The sequence below is a fragment of the Lutra lutra genome, chromosome 8, assembly GCF_902655055.1.
Source record: "Lutra lutra chromosome 8, mLutLut1.2, whole genome shotgun sequence".
NCBI lineage: Eukaryota > Metazoa > Chordata > Mammalia > Carnivora > Mustelidae > Lutra > Lutra lutra.
In genome coordinates, this window is record NC_062285.1 from 5,669,375 (window position 1) to 5,683,871 (window position 14,497).

Genomic DNA, 14,497 nt, shown 5'->3' on the forward strand with positions numbered 1-14,497 from the left:
TGTCTCCTAATAAGGTAGCCATAGGGGCACCCTGCTTAATCTCCACGTTTGCTGGGTGAGAGGTGGACGAAGGGTTGTCCAAGACTTACCTTGGTCTGGAATGTACAGAACATGTGCGTTAAGAACGGATGCTCCCAGGCCAAGGAGAGAACTCTCTTCTCTACCATTGTGCACTCAACATCATCATCCATCAAAACCACGTCTTTCTTTAAGGCTTTTATTGCAAAAAACTGATTGGTTTTCTTGAACTCTGCTAGGAAGACCTAGAAGGAAAGGTAAGAAGTAACTTTATTTTAGAATTTGATCTCATACTCATTAAAAAAGGACAAAGTCCTGAGAGAGATCTGTGTTGGCTGAGAAGAGAATTTCTTCTCTAATTCTCCTCTATCCCCTTTACAGATACAAAATAGAGCATTTCACTGATTTTAGAATATTACCTAGTAGTTTTACACTTGCTTTGTACCTTTCAAAGGGTTCCACAAAACTAATGTACAATTGGATGAGTTATTGTCAGTCCCGGAAAAGTTCTGTTTAAAAAATTATCATATGGTTTCACTTATTTGTGGAGCATAACAAATAACATGGAGGACAAGGTGAGATGGAGAGGAGAAGGGAGTTGAGGGAAATTGGAAGGGGAGGTGAACCATGAGAGACTATGGACTCTGTAAAAACAATCTGAGGGTTTTGAAGGGGCGGGGGGGTGGGAGGTTGGGGGAACCAGGTGGTGGGTATTAGAGAGGGCACAGATTGCATGGAGCACTGGGTGTGGTGCAAAAACAATGAATACTGTTACGCTGAAAAGAAATTAAAAAAAAAAAAAAAAGTATGATCTGGGGCACCTGGGCGGCTCAGTGCGTTAAGCCTCTGCTTTAGGCTCAGGTCATGATCTCAGGGTCCTGGGATCGAGCCCCGCATCGGGCTCTCTACTCAGCAGGGAGTCTGCTTCCTCCTCTCTCTCTGCCGGCCTCTCTGCCTACCTGTGATCTCTGTCAAATAAATAAATAAAATCTTAAAAAAAAAAAAAGTATGATCTGTCTGCCCAGGGACCTGAGAAAATTCATAATATAAATTCCCAGAAACTAAGTGCATACTGAAGGAAGCAAGAGCAAGTAGCAGAGAGAATTTGATTACACTTGAAACATAGTGCAAATGAGCATAAAACTTAGCTCTAAGTTTTACCCAGTTTTTCAAGGTGAAAAAAAGAATACAGGGGAATAGAATTTTCCTGAAATGCTTAAAAAGTGCACACCATTTCATCTGATGGCATAGGCACTAATGCCATTTGTAGGTCCTACTGTGTGTCACGTACTCTGCTTCTTATCTAATTCTTAGCTCAGGACTCTCCACAAGACAGATAGTAATAAAAAAACAAAACAAAACAAAACACTGGGTTTAGAGAGTAACTTCACTTGGTCAAATTCATGGAGCTACTCAGTGGAAAAAACATAATTCCAAATTTACCTTTTTTACTTGATTTCATGAATCTTATATGAAAGGACACCAGATGGCATATAATGGAGAGTTTCTACAACTTTTGCTTTTGCAACTGATGCAGCAACAGATGACTGACAGTTGTGAGGACATGGCATTTGGAAACAGAAAACTCCAGCTTGGGTCTCTTATCATAGACATTTACTAGCTGTGGGAGTGTGGGCAAACCAATTAACCTCTCTGGGCTTCGGTTTCCTAAATGTGTAGAAGAGATAATTGTCATGACATTCTCCAACTTGCAGGACCATTGTGAAAATCAAATGACTACCACATGGGAAAGTGATCTGGAAACTATAAAATGCTCTTGAAATGACAGTTATTAAGAATACTTGTCATTTGTTTCTTGACTTTTAGGGAATGTCAAAGTCAATGACACCAAACCAGTACTGAAAATGTATGTATCTATATTTAAAATAATATGGTGCAGATACATAGCTTTGGGGTAGCTGGCTTGATAGAGGGCATAGAACTTAGATAATATTGCAGGCAAATGGATAATGTGCATATTCCCAGAAAACAAAAAACAAAAAACAAAAAACAAAAACAATTTTTTTTTTTCTGGACCTCAAAGTAAATTGAGAATAAGAATATACAGAGGCTACCATTTTGCTGAGAAACCATACTTCCTATCTAGAGCCAAAAGAAAGAAGGAAAACAAGTTTTAGAGTATTCTCAGGGTTGTAAGAAAGGGAAATACGACTGTCCCATTTTGCTTTGGTGTTTTGCCCTCCTTTCTTTGGGTCCCACGTTTCAGTCTTCTCAGTCTGTAGGGATTCAGGGTCCTGATGGCAAGGGGCATATTGCTTTGGACATAGAACAGAGGATACCTGAGTGTCTCAGTTGTCCCTTGGGATATTTTATGAAGGCTTGTACGTTTAACCTAATGTCTTTCTTATTAACCTTGTTCAAATATAGAAACCCACGTGGGAACAAAGAAACATAAACATTTCATTAACAATTAAAAGTGCTCTTTTGGTAATTGTTTCTTTCAATAAAACATCCCCAAACCAGCCATAAACTAAGAAGCTGAAAAGGCAATTTCCATCTCTATAATGGGCTTTCAATTTTTGGTAACAGGTTATAATTGTACATTAATTGATGCTAAATTATAATGAAGACTAGCTATAAAATTGCCTATTACACAGATTAACACCAAATGAGCCTGCTGTGTTTCATATTATTGTGGAAATGAACTAAAAGAATTAATGGAGATCAGCTAGTTTGCAGGGCAGAACAGATTTTGCCAAAAGCACTGCAGTGGTGTTTAAATCCAAACCCAGTTGGAGGATAATGTGATTCAGCTGTGGTGATGCTCAGTTGCGTTCTAGTTTATTATTAAATAAACTGGGTGAGTTTCCCAGCCAAAGTCTGGTGAGCAGGTGTGGAGCATAATGCTGGCTTTGGATGTACAAATTCATAGAAGTAGTCTCTGGCTAAAATTTTCCTAGGAGTTTCATCCAAGAATAAAACTGAGAGTGTCATTAATATAATAGATTGCCTTAATATCTAGAATAATCTCAAGACTCATGTCCCATGTCATCCCTCTTTACATTCACTAGCTTGAAGTTTTTTTTCCATCACTGATAGTTGATCGTAAATTGTGTCATCTTCCTCCTTTTCCTTTTGTCCTTTGTGACTGACAGAGACAGCCCATAACTCGAGTGTGTGGCAGGAAGGATTTAGAGGAGGGACTTTCCCCATGAAACTTTTCTCATGACTCTCAAGCTACAGCTTTGCTATGAACTGAATTGTGTCCCCTCTGAAATATTTACATGCTGAAGTCCTAAACCCCTGTTCCTCACAATGTGACTGTATTTGGAGGCAGGGTCTTTACAGAGGTAATCAAGTTAAAATAAGTTCATTAGGGTGGGCTTTCATCCAGCATGATTAGTGTTCTTATAAGAAGAGGAGATTAGGACACAGATACACAGAGGAATGATGTGAAGACACAGGGAGGAAGATGGTCATATACAAGCCAAAGAAAGAAGAAACAACTCTATGAACACATGAGAGGTCTTAGACTTCCAACCTCCAGAATGATAAGAAAATAAATTACTGTTGTTTGAGTCCCTCAGTCTGTGATACTTTCTTACATTTGTCCTAGCAAACTAATACAAGACAGGACATTTGATAGAGGAAAAAAAAAAATTGCATTCAAAGTAAAACAACACTCCCAAGTTCGAGAAAAGAGCCAAAGAGAAACGAAAACCAAAAAACCTGTAAGAAATAGAAACTGGCTGAGACAGCTTTTCATTTCCTTGTTGTCCAAATATATCAAACTCATAATTGTGTGGGATGTACATCTTTGAAACAAAATGGCTTGGGAACAATGATTCCCAGGAAGCAGAGGCCACTACTTCCTAGAGTTCCTGGGTTTCCTTTTTACTCAGACCCTTCTCTATCCTGGCAAAAAAATGCACAGGAATGTCCTCTCCACCCCTATGACCATTTCTGGTCCCACGAGTTTAGGAGCTTTGCTTTTCAATTTCTGTAAATTGGTCTGTAGAATTCTATAGTATCATACCTTGCCAAAACTTCCTTTCCCCAACATTTTGTGCAAGATAAAATCCTCGATTTTTAGTTTCATATGTACAGATGGTCTTTCTATGTTCGGTTCAGGTTCTGGACGATGGCACATTTTCTCCATCCCATCCAAAGGAGATTCCCAAGAGATTCCCTGAGGCTCTGAAAATAGCAAGCTAGCAGTTAAAAGTAAACAAGAAACAATGGAGGATCATTCTAGTTATTTTGAGAACACCTCTCCCACTTCCCACTCTGAGGCTCTATCCACAAAAATGGCGGGGAGGCAGTCCCTGTGAGCCTGACATTTGGGGCATGGGCTCTTATCTCTTATCTACTCAATAAACTGGGAGAAATTTCATGTTAGGAAACATATTCTAATTAGCAAAAGATCAAATATGCAAAACAAAGGAGTACTTTAAATCATGTCAAATCAGGGTAAACAGAGATTTTAACCAAATTTGAGGAAAAAAGGGTTCTCAGCTACTTGCATGGCTCACAGGCACAGTGGCAACATGTGATGTTGCAAGTGAGGGATGAGGAAATGGAAAGCAGACTGATGGAGATCTGAATTGCATCATCCTTCCTTGTATTCAAGTCAGCCAATTTATTCCTCACCCAATGCCAGAGGAAGTACAGAAAACTTTTTTGGAATCTTCCTCCCAACCCTTTATAACATTTCTTCTTTTTTATTGAAATATATTTGACACATCATATTATGTTCATTTAAGGTGTACAACATGTTGACTTGATACATATATATATATATATATATATATATATATATATATATATATATATATAAATAAAATGTTATGTTAGTCACCACACAGTACATCATTAGTTTTTGGTATTGTTTGCATGATACATTTATATATTGTGATACGATGGCCATTTTGCAACAGCCCCTCTATCATATCACATACATTTTCTTTTTTCTGGATGGAATAATGACATTTCTTTTATTTTCAATCTCCAGATTTACCTTTCATCTTCTCCCTAAACCCAAGGGAAATAAATACAGGCATCCCCCAGGGTTTTGAAAGTTTACGTTTGCCACTTTGCTTTCATGAGAGATCTACATTATTACCTGCTTTTGCTAGCTGAAAAAAAAATCTGAAGAGGATTTTCTCTTTTACAGAAAAAAGAAAAGTACAAATCATATCCCGCATTGGTTTTGCAGCAAGCTGGCAAGAGGCAGCACGCCTGAACATCGAGGGTGGTACCACCCAGTCCCTTCCCCAGGAACTGCACTCAGCAGCTCAGTATCCAGCATCCAGAGTTTTGAATTGTGTGAGCATTTGTGCTTGATGTCAAGTATGCTGTGCCTCAGTTAGCAATATGTGTTCTAAGCTATTAGAAAAGCCTAAGGTGATTTTTTTGGGTCTGGGAATACTCAAAAATTGTTCTATATAAAGTAATAGTAATTGTTTCTTTGCTTTATGCCATTTTGGCTTACAAAAAATTTCATGGGGGTATCATGGGGAAGAGGGCAGAGAAGGAGGACCTTGAGCTTACCTCATCCCATGAGCACAACAAGGTAACAGCTACATCTATGCAACTAACACTGGAAACGACCTGAAGACTGGCAGGACAGACCCTCCATAGTTGATTATAGTCAGGAGGCCACGTTTAGAAAGATGGAAGGAGTATAGATACAGTTGGGAACCAAACCCATGTGAGACTAGCCACAAATGGAAGGATACCATAAACACAGAGAAGCCAGAGGATCAGATGCCACAGAAGGCACCCCTGGCATGGGGGCCTGTACTGAGAAGACAAATGTCAATAACATTGGGCTTGGAAAACCCGTAGGGCTTGAAACTAGGAGCTTTAAAAATCAGCAGCCTTAACTCTGGGGAGAGTAGAAGCGTGACACGAAACTGAGTCCCTATCATACAGAACTTAAAGAACCATCATAATAACTTGGCTCAAGACAGCAGAGAAGCAGCAGTTTAAAAAATGCCTGGGGTATACATTAAGATCTATGGATTAATCTTAGAATGTGTGCTGGAGCGTCAAGGATCTTCAGGGTATTTCTCTGGGAACAAAACTATTGGCAGGCACCAAGAGAAATCTCTTTCCCTTCCCAAGCCTAGATAGCCAGATGATTGTGAGAGCCATCTACCCTGACAATACCACATGCCCTGCCCCAGCAATCTCCTGTGGACCTGCCCCATTCAACCTGCCCACTTCAGCAGGCATCCCTCTAAAGCAGCTCTTGGCCCACCAACACCACAGGAAACCCCAGTAGGGACCAGTACCACTTCTAAGTAACTGCCCATCCTAAGTAACATCCCCATCTGCAGAGAGGAGATAACTTCACACACTAGTGCGCCCCTCGTTCCAACATTCAGTCTCACCTAGTTGCGCAGGGAGGAATCAATGCCCCTCAGTGAACCTGCAGCTGTGGCAGAAAGGTTAACCCTAGATAGGCTGATTGTTGGCTCCATCCACCAACAACCCCACAGTGGCGTTAGACAGGCCTCTCAGTCGTTTGGGGAAGAAAGCCTGCCCTGTGCACCCACAGCAGGCAAAGTAGGTCAGTGCAGCCTGCTCAGCTGAAGGAAATTATGGCTCAGCCTCCCCAATAGGGTACACACTGTCCAGCCACGAACACCTCTGGAGCTCCTAATTCTTATGACCCAGGGAACTGAACTTCATGACACCATAGGACCTCTTCTTATCAAGGCCATTACTTTCAAGACCAGGAGATGTAGTTGAATGCCTAATATGCAGAAACAAACACAGACAAAATGAGACAGAGAGAGATCACAAATGAAAGAACAAGACAAAAATCACAGTGAAAGAGCTAAAATGAAAAGGAGATAAGCAGTTTTCTTTCTTTTTTTTTTTTTAAAGATTTTATTTATTTATTTGAAAGATCACAAGTAGGCAGAGAAGCAGGCAGAGAGAGGGAGGGAAGCAGGCTCTCTGCTGAGCAGAGAGCCCTATGTGGGGCTTGATCCCAGGACCCCGGGATCATGACCTCAGCCGAAGGCAGAGGCTTTAACCCACTGAGCCACCCAGGTGCCCCAAGCAGTTTTCTTGATAAAGAATTCAAAGTAGTAGTCATAAAGATACATCCAGACTTGAGAAAACAGTGGATGATCTCAGTGAGATCTTCATCAAGGAGACAGAAAATATAAAATAAGAACCAGCCAGAGCTTTAGAATATAATAACTGAAATAAAAATACACTAGAGGGAATCAAGAGCAGGTCAGAGAATGCTACTGAAAGGGATGAGCAATCTGAAAGGGAGAGTAATGGAAAGCAAGCAAGCTGAATAGCAAAAAGAAAAAATAAAAAATAAGTTAGGGAACTTGGCAACACCATTAAGAATTATAACACTGCATTGTAGGGATTCCAGAAGGAGGAAAAAGAGAAAGGGGGACAGAAAATTTATTTGAAGAAATAACAGCTGAAACCTTTCCTATTCTGGGGAGAAAATAAACTTTTTAGCCCAGGAAGCAAAGAGAGCCCCAAACAAGATGAACCCAAGGAGGTCCACAATAAGACCCATAATGATTAAAATGGCAAAAAGTCATGATAAAGAGAGAGATCTTAAAAACAGTAAGAGAAAAGAAAACAATTACAAACAAGGGAAACCCCATAAGGCTATTTCAGTAGAAATTTTGCAGGCCAGAGAGCGTGGCATGATATATTCAAAGTGTTGAAAGAAGAAAGTCTGCAACCAAGAATAGTCTATCCAGCAAGGCTATCCTTCAGAATAGAAGGAGAGATAGTTTCCCAGACAAACTAAAGTTAAAGGAGTTCATTACCGCTAAACCAGCTTTATAAGAAATGTTAAGGGGGAATTCTTCAAGTGAAAAGAAAAGCCATACTTAGAAGAAAATTATGAAAGGAAAAAAATTCACTGGTAAAAGCAAATATATAGTAAAGGTAGTAGATTAATTATGTATAAAGCCAGTATGGTGGTTAGAACACAAAAGTAGTAAAATCAATTATATCTACAAAAATGAGTCAAAGTATTCACAAAATAAAAAGGTATAAAATATGACATCCTATACATAAAGGCAGGGGAGGAGTAAGAATTCAGTGCTTTTAGAATGTGTTTGAACTTAAGTGACCATCAACATAATATAGACTGCTGTACACATAAGATGTTATATATGAACTCAATGGTAAAAGCAAATCAAAAGCCTATAATAGATATACAAAAAGTAAAGAGAAAAGAATCCAAGTGTAACACTAGAGAAAGGCATCAAATCACAATGAAAGAGTAATGGAGGAAAGAAAAAAGAAAATAGAGAAAAACTACAAAAACAGCTAGAAAACAATTAACAAAATGGCTATAAGTACACACCTGTCAATAATTACCTTAAAGGTAAATGTACTAAATGCTCCAAAAAAAAAGTCATAGCATGCCTAAATGGATTAAAAAAAAAAAAAGATCCATCATATGCTGCCTATAAGAGACTCACTTCAGGCCTAGAGACACATACAGACTGAAAATGAAGTCTGGGAAAACATATGCCATGCAAACAGAAGGAAAAAAAAAAAAAAGGCTGGGGTAGCAATACTTACATCAGACAAAACAGACTTTAAGACAAAGGCTGCATCAAGACAAAGAAGGGCACTACATAATGATAAAGGAATCAATCCAACAAGAGGACATAAAATTATGAATATTTATGCACCCAACATTGCAGTACCAAATTGAATAAAGCAAATATTAACATGTAAAGGGAGAAATTGATAGTAATACAATAATACTAGGGAAATTTAATACACCACTTCTATCAATGGATAAAAGGTCAATAAGGAAACAGTGGCTTTGAACAATATATTAGAGCAGATGGATGTAGCAAGATATATACAGAACACCCCAGCCCAAAACAGTAGAATACACATTCTTCTTAAATACACATGGGACATTCTCCAGAATATATCACATTAGTTCACTCACACAAAAAAAGTCCATAAATTTAAGGATACTGAAGTCAGATCAAGCCTCCATTCCAACCACAATGGCTTCAGAATACATCACATGTTAGTTCACACACACACACACACAAAAGTCAATAAATTTAAGGATACTGAAGTCAGATCAAGCCTCCATTCGAACACAGTGGTATGAAACTGGAAATCAATTAAAAGAAAATAATCTGGAAAAAACATGAACACATAGAGCTGAAGGACATACTCCTAAACAACAAATGGGTCAACAACTCAAAGAGGAAATCAGAAATTCATGGAGACAAATAAAAACAAAAAGACAATAATCTAAAACTTTGGGGCCATAGCAAAAGCAGTTCTAAGAGGGAACTTTATAGCAATACAGGCCTATCTCAAGAAATAATAAAAATCCCAAATAAATAACGTAACCTTACACCTAACGGAGCTAGAAAAACAAAAACAAAGCCCAAAGATAGTAGAAGGAAGGAAATATAAAGATTAGAGAAGAAATAAACAGAGACTTAAAAAATAATAAAAAAAATCAATGAAACCAAGAGATGGTTCTTTGAAAAGGTAAACAAAATTGATAAACTTTTTGACTGACTCTTGAGGATATACAAAATCCAAACAGACTGATTACTAGTAATCAAATTGAATCAGCAGTTAAAAATTCCCAACAAAACTCCAGGACCAGATGGCTTTCCAGGGGGAAATTCTACCAAACATTTAAAGAGGGTTTAATACCTATTCTTCTCAAACTATTCAAAAATACACAAGGAGGAAAACTTCTAAATTCATTCAATGAGGCCAAGATTACCCTGATACCAAAACCAGGCGAATACGATACCAAAAAAAGAAAACCATGGGCCAATAGCTCTGATTAGATGCAAAAATCTTCAAAAAATATCAGCAAACTGAATTAGGCAACACGTTAGAAAAAACATTCACCACAATCAAATAGCTTTTATTCCAAGGATGCAAGATTCCTTAGTATTTACAAATCAATCAATGGGACATACCACATTAACAAGAGGAAAATAAAAACCTCATGGTCATCTCAACAGATGCAGAAAAAGCATTTGACAAAATAAAAAACAACATTCATTCATGATAAAAAAACTCTCAACAAAGTGAGTTTAGAGGGAACACCTCAATGTAATAAAGACCACACATGACATACCCACAGCTAACATCATACCCAATGGTGAAGAACTAAATCTTCTTCTCTTAGATCAGGACAAATAAGGATGTCCACTCAAGCCACTTTAATTCCACACAGTACTGGAAGTCCTAGCTGTCGCCATCAGAAAAGAAAAAGGATGAATACCATCCAAATTGATAAGGAAGAGGTAAAACTGTCACTATTTGCAAATGACATATTATCTTTAGAAAACTGTAAAGACTGCGTCAAAACACTATTGTAACTAATGAAAGGAAAGTCAAGAAAATGCAAAATTAATATGCAGAAATCAGTTGCATTTCTATACACTAATAACAGAGTAATAGAAAAAGAAATGAAGAAAACAATACCATTTACAATTGCATCAAAAAGAATAAAATACTTAGGAATAAATTTAACCAAGGAGGTGAAACCTGTACTCTAAAAACTATAAAACACTGATGGAAGAAATTGAAGATGACAGAACAAATGGAAAGATATTCTGTGCTCATGGCTTGGAAGAATTAACATTGTTAAATTGTCCACACTACCCAAAGTAATCTACAGATGCAGTGTAATCCCTATCAATATACCAACAGCATTTTTCACAGAACTAGGACAAATAATATTAAAATTTGAATGGAATCACAAAAGACCTTGAATAGCCAAGTCAATCTTGAGGAAGAAGAACAAAGCTGGAGGTATCACAATCCCAGATTTCAAGAACCATTACAAAGCTATAATAATCAAAACAGTTTGGTACTCACACAAAAACAGACATACAGATCAATGAAACAGAATAGAGGGTCCAGAAATAAAAACATACCTATATGGTCAATTAATTTATGACATAGGAAGCCAGAACATACCATGGGGAAAAATAGTTTTTTCTTTCTTTTTTAAAAAATAGTCCTTTCAACAAATGGTGCTGGGAAAACTGAACAGCTACATGCAAAAGAACAAAACTGCATTCTTTTCTTATACCATGCACAAAAGTAAACTCACAATGGATTGAAACCTAAGTGTCAGACCTAAAACCATAAAACTCCTAAAAGAAGACACAGGCAGTAATCTCTTGGACATCAGTCTTAGCCACATGTTTATGGATCTGTCTCCTGGGCAAGGGAAACAAAAGCAAAAATAAGGTATTGGGACTACACCAAAATAAAAAAGCTTCTGCACAGCAAAGGAAACCATTAACAAAACAAAAAGGCTACCTAGTGGGGTGCCTGGGTGGCTCAGTGGGTTAAACCTCTGCCTTCGGCTCAGGTCATGATCTCAGGGTTCTGGGATCGAGCCCCGCATCGGGCTCTCTGCTCAGCAGTGAGCCTGCTTCCTCCTCTCTCTGCCTGCCTCTCTGCTACTTGTGATCTCTCTCTCTCTCTGTCAAATAAATAGATAAAAATATTTAAAAAAAAAAACACAAAAAGTCTACCTAGTGAATGGAAGAAGATGTTTGCAAAAGATATATCTGATAAGGGGTTAATATCCCAAATATATAAAGAACTTCTATAACTCACCACCAAAAAAAAAAAAAAAAAAAAAAACTATTAAAAATGGGCAGAGGACATGAACGGACACTTTTCCAAAGAAGACACACTGACGACCAAGAGACACATGAAAAGGTGCTGAATATCATCAACCAGGGAAATGCAAGTCAAAACCACAATGGCAAGGATATAGAGAAAAAGGAACCTGCATACATTGGTGGTGGGAATGCAAATAGGTGTAGCCACTGTGGAAAACAATATGGAGGTTCCTCAAAAAATTAAAAATAGAACCACCATATGATCTGGAAATTCTACTACTGGGTATTTAAAGAAAATGAAAACACTAACTCAAAAAGATATATGCATTCCTATGTTTATTGCAGCATTATGTACAATAGCCCAAGTATAGAAGGAAACTAAGTGCCCATCAATAGATGAATGCATAAAGAAGATATGGTATAAATATATATAAATAAAATGGAATATTTCTCAGCCATAAAAGGAATGAGCACTTGTCATTATGACAACAATGGATATGGAGGGTATTATGGAATGAAATAAGTCAGACAGAGAAAGACAACTATCATATGATTTCACTTATATGTGGAATCTAAACGAAACAAAACAAGACATTCTTAAATATAGAGAACTGGTAGTTGCCAAAGGAGAGGGGTGTGGGAAGCAGGTGAAATAAGGGGATTAAGAGGTATAGAATTCCAGTTACAAAATAAATAAGTAACAGAGATGAAAAGTATAGCATAGGGAATATAGTCAGTAATATTGTTGTGACACTGTATGGTGACAGATTAGCATTGAGTAATACAAAGAGTTGTTGAATCAATATGTTGTACACCTGAAACTAAGCAATGCTGTATATTAATTATACTTCAGTTAAAAAAAAGGTTTCACAGAATTATTATACTTTAGGATAGTGGGCGGGTGGGGAACATGTACTTTCTAAAGTATGCTGAAATTATTCAGTTCCCAGGTTCATGTAGCCATATCCTCTCATGAATTACTTTCAGAAAGTAGGCTGGGTAAACTTCCATAGTGATAAATGTTGAAGTCCCACTATTCTTCCCCCTTTCTATTCTTAAATTTCCCAAAAAAGTCTCAAAGGTGTAGAATAAGATGGTCTCCTGGGACATTCCCTCCACTGAGATTTATGGTAGATTTATTTTTGCAAAACCTTTTACGGTGACAGGAAGTACCATTCTAAAATTCTACGGAAAGAGACCTATCCCATTTTTTCCCTGCCCCCACTTCCCACCCTCTTTCCTAATGGGGCACATTTTGGTTTCACTTCCAAGAAGTAGGAGGCTCTCATCTATCAGACCAGGTAAATAAAGAATTTAAATGCAGAGGACTCAGGTTAGGGTTGACCAAGATTAATCACTGGCAATGACTCCACTGAGGGTCAGGAGAGCTACCTTTTTTCGCAGGTGCTGGTACACACGGCAGCCTAGCTTCATCTTTTATGGAGCATGGGAGACCAATTTCAACTGGACCTTCTCTGAAGATGTGTTCAGTATCTCTTAAGCAGCGAGCCTGGAGTAGAAAGAAAGAGTCAGACCACTGACCTACCCATCCACTACAGCCGGGACAGCTCAGCCTGTTGCTCTTGGGGATGAGAGCCATTTAACATTTCTAAATGCATTAGAAAACCAACATTCTTCTTTCCTTTAGCACTCCTTTAGGATTCCATATCCTGGAGGAGTCTATAGCCAGGGTTGAGGGGGGGCGGCTAACTGGTTTTTCCTATGCTATCTACATCATTCAGTCACAAATAAGAATGGAAGGTCAATGGATGAAAAAATAGCTTTCATAGGCAGCACCAAGTCTTAAAGAGGTTTTGTTCTTGGATAGGTAAATTCAACAGGCTAGTGCACATGAGTAAATGGCAAGGCAGAAGTTTCCCTGGACTCCATGTTCTGTGCTCATTTTAGGGATGATTCTAGCAAGGATATAGGTATAAAGATGGTAATGAATCCTCAATAATCTTAATGAATTTGTTTCTGCTCCTGCTTATCCCACAAAGAATTTAAGATCTTCTAAAGAACTATGCAATTCAAATGTATTAAATAAATAGGTATATGAGGATGAAAGTCAGGGCGAAGACAGGGGCTCAGGGACAGACCCCATGTTGTCCCACAGCTCCAAGGGCCAAAGGACTGGACTGGTCCTTGCTGAGTGGAAATCGCAGGAACTCAACCTAAATCCCTTTCCTACCTGTTGAGTGCTTTCAATCATCGCCAGTGCTTCAGCCATTAGCTTCTGGTTTATGCCACAAAGGTTGGCCACCTTTGTCTGGCATCTGTGGTGGACGTTCATGCCACATGCTGAAAAGGAGAAAGAGACACTGAGCGAGAGCAGCAGAACTCACTGAGTGGACTTTTCACAGGACTGTTGTAGGTACACATATGTTGAGGGACAACTGGTAAATATCTAGAGCCATCCTCCCAGCAGAAGGAGACACTGCATACAAATAAATTAGTTAGGGCAGTATTTTTATGATGCCTCTATGCTTCCACCTCCCCTTGCCAAGACTACCACACAGACCAGATGTTCCTGTATTTGATGCTGGGGAATGACTCCCACTTGAGTCAGAACCAGAGGCTTGCCGATAGGGGAGTATGCATTTACACTGTGCCCCTGCTGAGAGAAAAACATGACGCTGGCTCTCTGGGGGTGGGGGAAGTGTGCAATGTTGGGATGCAAGGTGATTTACTCCCACTCTGGACTGGAGCCCAAACAACCCCTTTCCTACATGGACCCCAAGGAGCTTCTCTCCCTCTAAGCTGAAGCCCAGCCTGCAGAACTGAAATGGAAAGGACGGGGGTGGTCTGAGCTTAAGGACAAGCGGGGGAGGACAGAAAGTGGCCTGGAGACCTCATCTTCATCCTATCACAGAGTTGGG

The 14,497-nt window shown here is 38.7% G+C and overlaps 1 protein-coding gene across 7 annotated transcripts in view; it reads right to left on the reverse strand.

Moving 5' to 3' along the window:
- PRKCQ (protein kinase C theta) overlaps nucleotides 1–14,497 on the reverse strand; it is a 176,246-nt gene that overhangs the window by 83,090 nt on the left and 78,659 nt on the right. For all 7 annotated transcript variants that reach the window (XM_047740717.1, XM_047740719.1, XM_047740718.1 and 4 more), the window contains 4 exons: nucleotides 13,810–13,919; nucleotides 13,011–13,128; nucleotides 4,016–4,176; nucleotides 90–263 (listed from right to left, as the gene is read on the reverse strand). In XM_047740717.1, coding sequence (XP_047596673.1) covers nucleotides 90–263; nucleotides 4,016–4,176; nucleotides 13,011–13,128; nucleotides 13,810–13,919 — 563 coding nt within the window. The remainder of the gene's footprint in view (nucleotides 1–89; nucleotides 264–4,015; nucleotides 4,177–13,010; nucleotides 13,129–13,809; nucleotides 13,920–14,497) is intronic.